Below are 12520 nucleotides of genomic sequence, written 5' to 3' on the forward strand. Positions count from 1 at the left end.
CAGCTTGCACCAAACACTACTGTACAGCTATATTTAAAACACTTCTTAAAGCCACTCATTTTAAATACTTCACACTTTATATGGAAAAACATATTTTGGATATACATGCAGAGAAATAGTTGATTGAACGTTCAAAGTATTTAAGTATAAGGAAAGAATATTGTGACATTATTTTAATGAATATCATTCATACAGAAATACTTAAGTTTTTGTATATGTGGAAAAACTGTAATCTAAGTAGTCTAAGCTAAATATTTTTTTCTGTTGAAAACAGCTTGTCTGTACAGTAAAGATCAAGTGCACACACACACGCAGAAGCACTCAGACCACATATAGCAGCAATTAAAGCTCCACTCGAGCTTGAAAACGGGAAGTGAAGATCAGGGTTATACACCCACGTCAACGTTTTAATGCATTTATCTACTGAACCTTCTGAACATGAGGATAACTTCCTCACTTTTTCTGTGTATAGTTGGAGAAGGTGGAACTTTACATGTTAGAAACCAGCTTGAGCCTAAGCTGATCCTTTTGTGTCAGCTTTTCTTTTCTTTTTTTTAAAGTTCACAAAAGCGTGCACATCCAGACCCTAAAACTAGCTACAGGACAGAAGAACACGTACCAGACTGAGAAATAGAGAGAGTTGGCACACTAGATAATGCTCCGATGAAATATTTATTCAATTACCACAAAGGTAATTGAGGGCAGTGTGCAGACTCTATTTCTCAGCTTTTCTTTCCCCCCAGTTTTCCTGTGTGTATTAACATCAGGTTTAGATTCTATTGCAAACATATTTTAAATAAAAAAAAGGAATAATATATAAATACATACATTTGTATGTGTGTATACTTAAATACATGGACATACTTAAATTGGCATTATACCGTATGTTTGTGTCTGTAAGTGTCTTACTTGATTGGCTGGGTCGGGTCAGTCCGACGCGCTCTCTGTTCAGGTGAAAGCTGCTCCCACTTAAAATGGAGACTCCAATCAAATCCTGAGAAAACAATTAATGTACATATACATTAAACTGTAGAGACAATACTGTACTGAACCCAGGCTTTAGTAAATTAGACTAAATGCTGTATATATACTTATAGATGTACACGTCGATTTTGGAATCTTGCTAGAATAATCAAAAATCATTGACACTGAGCCATATTTTCGATTGCTGATATTGTGGAAAATTCTCAAATTTTTTATCAAAACATACACACTGAAAAAAGACGGACTTTATGTATGTATTATGTGTTCGGATCTTTTGAAGTGGGGTTGTACTAAAGTAAATGGCGTTGGGCATGCCCCCCAGTTTGGACGCATTTAGACACCTAAAAACATCTATTTCAGTGTACGCTATTTAGAATATTTTCACCGCTTTACCTTGCTGTCAGACAGCCCTTTACGATGGGGGAACTGAAGCCATTATATCGCTCTTTTCAAAGCCACCAGACAACAATAATTTTATCTCACAGAACACAGGAGTTGCTGGTGTACTGCTGCCTCGATCGGTTAGTTTGTTTGCTAGTTTTGTTAGTTCCTAACCAAAGTCACACAATAACCACTGTATATTTATTGTTACAATTATTTTTGCCTTTTGAATTATCATTTACTGTGTGTGTGTTTGTGTGTGTGTGTGGACGTACAAGCAAGCAAATGTGTGTGCATGTGTGTGTTGAATTGTGTAGGTGTGTGTGATTGCTGATGATAAGGCAGTCCAGCAGGCCAAGGAGTTGCTGCCACAGCACTCCCATCCCTCCATCTGTGAGTGTACGTGTGATGCGTCAGTGCAGTAGTACTGGGATAGTAGTGCCTGTAGTTTAGCAGTTTAGTAGTTATTGTATGCTGCATGCTGCTTCTGCTTGCTACATTCTGCTTACAGCTACTGCCACCGACTAGCCCTTGTGCAAGGGCAAAAAGAGGAGCCGAGTGCGTAAGTCTCTTCCTGTCGGTACACAGCCTCTCCACTGCCAAGACTCCTACAGTGCCTCCTCGCGGCCACACACGGTAACTGGGCCCTAGCGGACCCAGGCTGAACTGTAGGGGATCTCGGAGCAGCAGTGGGCCCCAGAGGCGCGGTGTGCAGGCCCACCAAGCAGTGGACACGCCCTGGCACCTGCCAACCACTGCCCCAACTATGGGCAAATAGTCCCACTGCCTTGTGGGGTAGCCTATAGACGCAAAGGCTAAGGGAGCACACCCTGAAAAAAAAGACGCAAGACCTCAACGGCGGAACAGGCAGAGGATGATGGCTGACTTAAGTGGAGCATCACAACGGCTGAGAAGGCGGATGAAGGCTGCAGCAGTGCTGGGTCTCCAGTCGTCTTGGTTTCCATGCCACTGGATACTGACCCAGACCTGCCAAGGACATGGTGGGAGTGTGGTCTGCGCACCCACACCCTCACCTTAATCCTTACCTCCACGCAAGCTCCGAGCCCGAGCCCGACCCGAGGTCCGGTCTGGCTCGGGTCGGGCTTGGGCTCGGGCTCGGGCCGAGAATCTAAACTCTACCCCGAAGGCACTCGCCGTAACCATGGAGTTGGCTTTGCTGTGAAGTCTAAACTGCTGCAGCGCATTCCGGAATCCCCCATCGGCATCAATGAAAGACTGATGACATGGCGCATCCCCCTGGCTAAGGGACGCTTCGTCACTCTCATCAGTGCATACGCTCTTGACGCCATCCTACAGAAAACCCCGGTTACGGACAGCTTCAAACTCATGGGAGATTTCAATGCTAGAGTGGGCACGGAGCACCTGGTATGGAATAAAGTCATTGGTCAGCATGGTGTGGGGAAAATGAACCACAACGGGCTCAGGCTCCTCTCCCTCTGTGCAGAGCACCAGCTGGTCATCACTAACACCATCCTCCAGATGAAGAACAGGTTTAAGACCACCTGGCAACACCCCCACTCAAAACACTGGCACCTCCTTGACTACATGATTGTCCGTCAAAAGGACAGACAAGACGTCCTCACCACCCGTGTTATGCGCGGAGCTGAGTGCTGGACTGACCACCTCATGGTCAGATCCAAACTACTTATGAGCATTCAACCCTGTGGCCCGAGGACCGCTCCAAACAAAAAACTTAACTGTATAGCACTGAATTGCCTCACCACCAAAGACAACCTGCGACGGCTCCTTGCTGAAAACCTTACCAAGCTCCCGGAGGAAACAACCGACTGGCCAGCTCTGCGCCAGGCTATTCATAGTGCAGCCTCAGAGGCGCTTGGCCAATCAAGGAAACGTCACCAGGACTGGTTTGACTGCAATTCAGCTGAGATACAATTACTCCTAAAGACCAAGCATGCGGCCCACACAGCTCTCCTGTCCTGCCCTGGATCTCCCACCCTTAAAACCACCTTTACTGCTGCAAGAGCAGAAACCCAGTGAGCCCTCCAGATTATGGAGGACACCTGGTGGGTGCAAAAGGCGCGAGAAATCCAGAACCTGGCAGACTGCAATAACACTCAAGGCTTTTACGATGCCATAAAAGCATTGTACGGCCCCAGGAAGCGGGCCACTGCCCCAGTACGATCAGCTGATGGGTCCATGCTCTTCAAGGCCCGCCACGAGATTCTTGCCCGTTGGGCAAATCATTTTGAGAGTCTCTTCAACCACACCAACCCTGTCGACCCACATATTCTGGATAATCTCCCAGACCTGGCACCAATCACGCACTTGGACACCCCACCACTTTACTCAGAACTCCGGCAAGCTATTGCTGGGATGAAGAACAACAAAAGCGCCGGACCCGATGGAATCCCTGCAGAGGTCTTCAAACACGGAGGATACACCCTCACGTGTTGCCTGCACCTCCTGATCCAAAACATCTGGGAACATGGGACCCTCCCACAGGACTGGAAGGATGCTAACATCGTGGTCATCTACAAACAGAAAGGAGACAGAGCAGTCTGCGGCAACAGCCGCGGGATATCTCTCCTCTCCGTCGCAGGGAAAGTCCTGGCCAAGATCATGCTCATGAGGCAGCTGCAGGAGAAGAGCCGAGAACATCACAAAGACCTTTACGTAGCCTTCATTGACCTCAGCAAAGCTTTTGACACCATCAGCCGTGAGCTGCTCTGGAAGCACCTCTCCAAACTTGGGATACCACCCAAGTTTCTCCACATCCTACAGCAGCTGCATGACGGGATGCAAGCCTGAGTAATCATGGGAGAACTCCAGTCAGAGTTTTTCAAGGTAAACGTTGGGGTGAAGCAAGGCTGTGTCTTGGCTCCAGTGCTCTTTAACACCCTCCTCTCTGCCATCACCTGCCTCTTCCACCGTGTCATGGGACATGAAGACGGTGTCCATGTGGAATACAGACTTGAAGGAAGCCTTTTCAACATCCGTCGGCTCCAGGCCCACACAATACAAAGACCCGCCAAATCTGTGAGCTTCAGTATGCTGATGACTGTGCCGTCTTAGCTCACAGTCCAGACTCTATGCAGCACGCCCTTAACACAATATCCAGTCTGTACCAATCCTTTGGCCTACAGGTCAACATTTCAAAAACCGAGGTCATGTCTCATCTCACCACCCCCGCCCCCACACCCCCCAGTTTTCACATAAATGGTGTTCCACTTAAAACAGTGGATCACTTCACCTACCTCGGCTCCACTTTGTCCTCATGCTGCTCCCTTGACACAGAAATACACACCCGGATAAATAAAGCCTCATCATCTTTTGGACGCCTACGCAGCAGGGTTTTTGAAAACCGTAACCTGAAGATCAGCACCAAGGTGGCTGTTTACAACGCGGTATGTCTCTCCACTCTGCTTTATGGGGCAGAGTCTTGGACCCCATACACATCACCAACCTAGAGGCCTTTCATATCCGCTGTCTACAAAAGATCCTCAGCTTGTCCTGGGAAGATCGAATCCCCCATACAGATATCCTCAGTAACACTGACTCAATCTGTATGGAAGCAGCCGTGGCCAAAAAACATCTGCGCTGGATAGGGCACACTATACGCATGCCTGAACACCGCCTGCCCCGTCAAGTCCTCTACAGTCAACTAACGGGCGCTAAACGCTCCGCTGAAGGGCAAAAGCGGCGCTTTAAGGACTACACCAGGGACCTCCTAAAGCGGGCAAACATCCCCCTTACGCAGCTTGAATCTCTGGCACTCGACAGATCAGCCTGGCAGGTCACCTGTGCCACTGCAGTCTCTCAAATACACCAAATCAGCCAAGACCGACGATCCGAGAGGCGCATCAAGAGACACCAGCGGGCGGCTGGTACCCCCCTGGCATCTGGTTTCCCCTGCTCCATCTGCGGACGAGTGTGCGGCTCAAGGATCGGACTCTACGTCCACGAGAAGTGGTACCAGCGGCAAGGTCGCTGAACCCACCCCCCCTCCCACCCCCATCCCTGGAGCAAGCGTCATCATCGAACACGATGGACAGCTAAGAGTGTGTGTGTGTGTGTGTGTGTGTGTGTGCCTGGATCAATGAGAGTCCATCTTATAACCATCTTTTTTATGTTATGAGCAACAGCTTCATCTATAATTTAAATGTCCTTTGTGAGCCCAACTATCACCATCGATTTGGACCTCTCCATTGTGTGTGTGTGTGTGTGTGTGTGTGTGTGTGTGTGTGTGTGTGTGTGTGTGTGTGTGTGAGAGAAGGACTGAGAGCAATGGACAGGTCTATTATCAGCATTGATTGGCGGATCACTGTTACCAAGAGAAGAAGAATAAGAATAAGACTAATGGAAAGCGAGAGAGACTTTGAAGCTCTCAGGAGAAATGGGCTTCAGAAAAAGTGAGGGATGACAGACGAGTGGAGAACACAGATGTGTATTGTTCCAATGCATTATCAGGCCATTTGGTTTCAGCTCATCTGTAAATGCAGAATCTTGTCGAATCTAAAAGAAAAAAAACGCCCTTCCTCAAATAGTCTGTTCTGGTTCTGCATCATCAATCTGTGATGTTGGGTGCATTAGAGGACAGTTACCGATTCAACCACAAAACCTACACTTTCACTGCTATTAGTGATTATTTGGTTTCAAGCTTTCAAGACTGCATTTCAGCAACGCACAAATAATTATCCTTGAACTAGCCTTTTCAAACGGAAGACAATCTGGCATATACGTAAGTCTTAAAGAGTACACCAACCGCCCCAATGATGGAGGAGATATCCAACATTTAAATACACTCCCGGATTTTGTTATAGCTCAGTCCAAAATTGCAAAGTGAGAGAAGCTACTTCTGGCATCAGGGCTGTTAGAGGTACAATTCCCATTTATTGTTTGCACAGGCAGTGACAGGTGACTTACAGTTGGAGCCCTTTAACGTTCAGCTGGACATGAAATGTTTTTCTCTGTTTGTATTGTCGGCCTTCAAATACATTTGTAAAGTACATTTTCCCATCTCTGTCAGGGAGAGACTTGAGAGTTTGGGATGGACCTATTTTCATTGTTATTCCTGGTGTTTTTAGTCAAATGGATGGCGGACATTAGGAAATATTTAACAAATACGAAGAAATAGTTTTAAAAAAACAAGTCGGTTTATTATGTGTTGTAGTGAATAGCATATAGAGAAGTCACCTTTAGTGTATTTTGATATGAAACATTCAATCACCAAAGTTAAAATGCGTTGAGTGCATTGCTAACGAAAGCTAAAGATTACGCTTTGTAGAAACATGATACTATCAGCATTTAAATGAGTTCACAAAGTTTGGGGTTCTACGACAGTTTTGGACAAATTGTGCATGTGTTTTGTTGCCAACTGTTCAGATTTATTTTCCATTTTTCCACAGTGATGGCAGATGAGGCTCATGTGTATTGTCGTATTTTTAAGCCATTAGCCATACCAAACTGATGCAAAAACATATCTCTTCTTGGAAAGTTGAAATAGTTCAAACTAACTTTACTGTAAGAGCCATTTTCATTGTTTTGGGTGTAGGACATAAATTGTCCACTGCTGTTACTAGTGTGCTTGTGAGTAATGTCTATTTGGGTAGGAAACTTTCAACAGGTAACAGGGGTGCTGTTAATCGGAGGAGCACAAATAGTTTTTGACCGCATCAAATCGCTACACACCGCAACTCACATGTGGATGTTGAAATGTTTGTTGATGGAGCTTATGACACATGGATTCTTGCATGTTGAGTTGAAGAGCATTGTGATCAATACATGTCCATCAAAACGCAACGATGACTATTGGAGTCTATGATTTCAACTGAGCGGTGTAATGTAGGAGAGAGCGCGTCAGCTAGTTTACTAGGCATATACTGTTTGTTTGTTTGTTTTAAGTCCGTATAGCAGCCCCCTCAGTGGCTTTCAGTTTTTAGGCTTAGCAGTTTTATTTACAGAGGGCAAAAAGCAGTGGTTCCTCACACTGAACACCTCTAGACTTTCCTCCCAGCTCAGTGGTGATGATTTCTGAATCATCAACACAGTTTAAAATTGAGTTTCAAAACATCAGCAGTGACCTTGGTGGAAATTTCTGGATGCTAAAGCAACTATTACAAAACAAATCAATATATATCACGTTACATAAATACAGTCAGGCCATGTTTATAGATATTTCTGAATCCAGCGTTAAGGAAGGGACTACTCAGGGTCTCTCGGAGATCCAACTTGAGGGTCATTGCGACAGAGCAGATATCTCAAGTGTTCCTATTCGAGGTTCCGTCAGAGAAAATTAACTCATCATGAAGGGCTCCTTCATAAATCAGAAACCCTCAGGTGTTTCTCTCCGTCATCAAAAGACACCCTGAAGGTGCCTCGAAGCCATTTTTATTTCTCAAAGTGTAGATGAGAGTATTTCCATACCTCCCCGGAGATCAGCGGACGCCGGCACATAGGAAAAAGTGTCCATGTTGATGATGTCGATGACCGGGCTGACCACACAGGTTGGGTCCTGGACACAAAAAAACACACAGGCATTTATGGGTTAGAGCTATAAAGCAAACACAAATATATTGAAAGATTATTAGAAAAATAAATCAGAAGGTAAAAAAAGAGATCATAAATCTTGAAAAAAAAAAAATACTGCAGAGAATGGCAGGGAGAAAAAAAAAAAGAAAGAGACAAAACGACAGAGAAGGTGAATGTGTTCCTGTGTGCACACCATCACATTTCACTGCAATGAATATATTTTTCAGTCCAAAGTGTGTGCATGTGTGAAACAGACTGTGTATTCCAAGGTCCTTTTAATATTGCACCACATTAAAAGAAATTCCATTCATTCAGCTTCAATCATGCACACAGCACATTTAGCGAGGCGAGGGTGACCTCTACCTCTGTTCTACTTCAATAGAGTTCCATTTTATTCACTTTGCTGGCATTAATGTCAGATTGTTGAGCAATATGAAAACAAGAAATGCTGAGAACTCTGTGAACTCTAAATGAAAGGAGAATTCATCAAGAGAAAAAAAATGAAAAACGCTGTGAGTCAGTGAACGTAAGCACACAAGGACGTTGGCAAATTAGCTTTTCGTTTTATTCGTGTTAGATATATGAAGGTAGTCCTGACACCTCATTGGTCTGTTGGGAAATAACTGCAGATGTTCTGGTACAAACTTTGAGCTGAGACTACCGATAAGGGGGAATGATCCACAGTGGAAAACACAACAGAGAAAAGGACTTGGTACTAAAAGAGAGTTGAGCCAAACCATGCAGAGGAAATGAGGCAATAGGGTAGTGTGACTTCTAGAAAGTTCTGTCTTTTATGAGTCAAGCCGCCTACACATGATCTGCGGTAAAACCGCTCTCTATTTACTATTGGGAGAGCGATGCCGCCCAGCTAGGCTACCCTTGGCGTTGCGCACGGCTCGGAATTGCTGCGGTCAAAGTTCAAATTATTTCAACTTTGACCTCGTTGCCGCTGACCGTTCAATGCGCAACCACTTATTCCAGAAGCAATGATGACGTATACCTGCGCTTTACCCTGCAACCCTACCTTGCGTTTTGACTGCGGATCATGTGTAGGTGGCTTAACACATCACACAGAATGTATACAAGTGAAAAAATGCCAAACCTATCACTGCTACAAAACATGTATTTGTTGTTGCCCATATCACTTCTTTTTGCTTAACCATCCATATGGCCATACGACGCTTATGGATTTAGCAAAGTTATTGTCTCCTTAACCCTTAAACAGAGTCCTAAAGCCTTGTAAAAGTAAGAACAGGCACTTGACTTCCCTCATATTTTTACCTTTATGGCACCATTTGCTCTCTACAAGGATAAAAGTACAACACACACACACACACACACACACACACACACACACACACACACACACACACACACACACACACACACACACACGCACACACGCCAGACTTGAGGTCCCTGTTAAATCATAGAGTGTCCTGCTATTAGTTTGGTCAAACGGATGGATGCGCCTTCAGCCAGTGATATTACAGAGCAGGTGGAGCGGTTCTGGACCATTAGCTGCAGGGTCAGTGCAAGGGGACGCGGGCTGCATCCCTCTCCGGCTCCAGCCACATTACAAAGCACTGCGACTGCTTTAATAGCTAGTTACGGTAATGACACTGTGCAGCATTCAGGGTGAAGCATTCACGACATTACTGTTGTAATTGGATGAGTGTTATTTTCAGATCGCTTGGGAGCAGTTTCTTAATTTCAGCCATTTCTTCTTTTTTTCCACCTGATTTGAAATGAGAGCATTTGATGACCGAGCTGAGAGGAAAACTGACCCCCGAAACATCCTGCATTATCACCATCCTTCATGCACGTCTCCTGCATTTGAGCTGGATTACATAGTTCTTTAATAAACATTATGCAGTATGACCACAATAGAAAATTGTACAATAATGATTGAGGAGGTATAAACCTTTAACGTCCATGTTCAAAATGCTGCATTTAGACTGCATTTTCATTTTCATTTTAGATGGCAATTATTTACCTGTCTTTAAGTTGAAAATACAACTTTTGATAATTCTGGGATTTTATGTGATTCTTTTTGTTTATTTTATTAATGCATTTACAATTATATATTAAAAGACCAGTTTTGTTGTTAGTCTGTAAGTCATTGTTGCTGGCGATGACACTCGCTATATTTAATTTCAATGAGGCTTTCAATAATGCTGGTTAAATTGTAATGCAAAGAAAAAGATGTGAAGCATTAAAAAATGAAACTCAAACTCTAAACTAATAACTGCAAAAATATTATCTTGACATTGGTGTCGGTGTTTTGCTCTGAAGACTGCAGCTAATATCAAAAGGCTAAACTCCTCACTCTACAACATCAAGAACTCCACACTGCACTTTTGTGTTATTTCATTTTGAAAGTGTGCCAGTGTTCCCTGTAGCCTAGACTCATAGACGCTCCCTTGGAAATTACTTTTTTTTCCCTTTATTCTATAAATAAAGTTTCTGCAGCAGGCACTCCTTGTTCTTTGTTAATTAATTGCTATTGAAACCAGGGTACCTTTGCTGCTAAGGCTTATTATTCCAATCAATGTAAAAACATGACACATAGGACTTTCTCACTCACTTACCTACTGTAGACGATGTTTGGATACATCTGAAATCCCTCACCTTTATCAATCAATCTATAGACTTTTAATGTTCTGTTCAAGACTTAATATCCCCTGTTTAATGAGTGAAATGATCCCGCAATGCAACACAAAAAGTAGTGAATAAGCAATGGCACTGCACAATCATCTCTTGGACATGACATAAACAGTGTGCATTATTTACTTTATAATCTTATTCACAAAAGTCCCCATCTCACAGTAAAAAAAGAAGAAGCAAATACTTGACAGGTTAATGCAGCCTGGGTGTTGAGAACAACAAATGTAGAAGCTTTAGTGTAATGGACACAGGGTGAATTACATGTCACCGAATCAACCAGCAGAAGAGAATAGAACTGCATTTGCTTACCATAAATGCCTCCTATGACCATCAAATAAACTAGAATAGTTATTTGGCATCAATGATTGAATGAAATGTTTGTTAACATTTTGACATCAGTATGTTCCATGAGTCTTAAGGCGCTTTCACACCTAATGTTCAGTAAACGCTGGGCGCAGTACAGAATGCGGGTGAAGGAGAGGGGGGCCCTTATGAGAGAGAGGGAGAGCAATGTGTGGTCATAATAGTAGGGCTGTCCTCGACTAAAGAAATTCTTAGTTGACTAACACTTAAATGATTTTGTCGATTAATTGATTAGTTGATGTAATCGACAGAGCTGTGCTCTTTGAGAGGTGGTTAAGACTAGAAAAGCACAATATAAATGTAGTTAATTAACCATCTGTAAAACTGAGTTTCTCCACAATTAATCCTGCAAAAGCACCACTTTAAATCTTGTGTTTACCAGACATGTGCTCATAAGTTTCTTGGAAATGACTAATTAAGCATGAATAAGCATAAAAAATGCGTCATCAACTAAAGAAATCTTAGCCGACTAAGACCAAAACGACCGATTAGTCGACTAATCGACTAAGAGGTGGCAGCCCTACATAATAGGTTATAAATCTGAAAGTTATCCTCAATTAAATCAGTGATTCTCAACCTTTTCGAGTCGCGACCCCCCAGAATAATATGGTTGGTGTTCACACTGTGATTATGAAGAAAATGCCTCTGCACTCAATTGGATAGACCTACAACCAATCGGAGCAACGGAGACAGACGTCACAGAAGCTGCAAGTCAAAGGCAGAGCAAAGGCAGAGGCGGCAGTTTCCGTGTCGTGCGGACGGGTGTGGCAATGTGTATACATACGTGATCGCGGTTCTCTGTTCCTCTTTTAAAATGAATGCGCTGTCGATATCTTCTATTAAAGACTCAATAGCGGTATCTTTCTCTTTGGTGACGTGGTTATTACGTTACTGTTGATCATCTGTCCATCATCATATAAAGCCCGCCCTGACAATTTGATTGGTCTGAGCAGCTCTGGTTCGAGCTTAGTTGCTCCACAACGGATCAAGTCCAGACCGAACTCATCCAGCTACAACAAGAAGCAAGTGGAACAGAAGTTTACCTTGAACTTGGGCGGGACTTTAGCTCTCTATATCAATGAGACAGACAGTTTGAGGGGAATAAAACTTTATGGCGGTGTGGAGTTCTGCCTGTGTGTGTGTGTTTACCTGGATCAATACCTCATACATTTAAATCTAAATATATGACTATAACGCGACTGGGCAGACAGTGACCGATGACTCTCCTGCTCAAACACACACACATGCGCGCGCGCACACACACACACACACACACACACACACACACACACACACTTCAATCGTGAGTATGAATATGGATGATGTTGATATAGCGGCAGAGTCCGATCAGGCCGTGTGGTTTACTTATTGATTGCTGCTCTACAGATGGAGATCAAAGGTCTTTAATATCAGCAGAAACAACTGTTGACTTGATGCATTGGAGGAGGAGGAGGAGAGAGATGAGCAAATGAAGAGATGGGAAGGGAAAAAAAGAGGACAGATGGTGTGAAGACATGAGAGGAGTCAAATAAAGGTGATGAAAGAGAAGAGATGGTGGGAGGAGGTGTGAAGACAGGGCAGGAGAGAAGAGAAATGGATGGAAGAGACGCAAAAA

The 12520-nt window shown here is 43.8% G+C and overlaps 1 protein-coding gene across 2 annotated transcripts in view; it reads right to left on the reverse strand.

Moving 5' to 3' along the window:
- Positions 1-12520, reverse strand: part of galnt14 (UDP-N-acetyl-alpha-D-galactosamine:polypeptide N-acetylgalactosaminyltransferase 14 (GalNAc-T14)) — a 194949-nt gene that overhangs the window by 36190 nt on the left and 146239 nt on the right. For both annotated transcript variants that reach the window (XR_004106500.2, XM_031308303.2), the window contains exons 7-8: positions 7771-7858; positions 910-994 (exon numbers count right to left, since the gene is read on the reverse strand). Coding sequence is in view for 1 of the 2 variants with exons in the window: in XM_031308303.2 (XP_031164163.1) it covers positions 910-994; positions 7771-7858 (173 nt within the window). In the remaining variant the exon portion in view is untranslated. The remainder of the gene's footprint in view (positions 1-909; positions 995-7770; positions 7859-12520) is intronic.

Source organism: Sander lucioperca, chromosome 19, assembly GCF_008315115.2.
Source record: "Sander lucioperca isolate FBNREF2018 chromosome 19, SLUC_FBN_1.2, whole genome shotgun sequence".
Lineage (NCBI taxonomy): Eukaryota > Metazoa > Chordata > Actinopteri > Perciformes > Percidae > Sander > Sander lucioperca.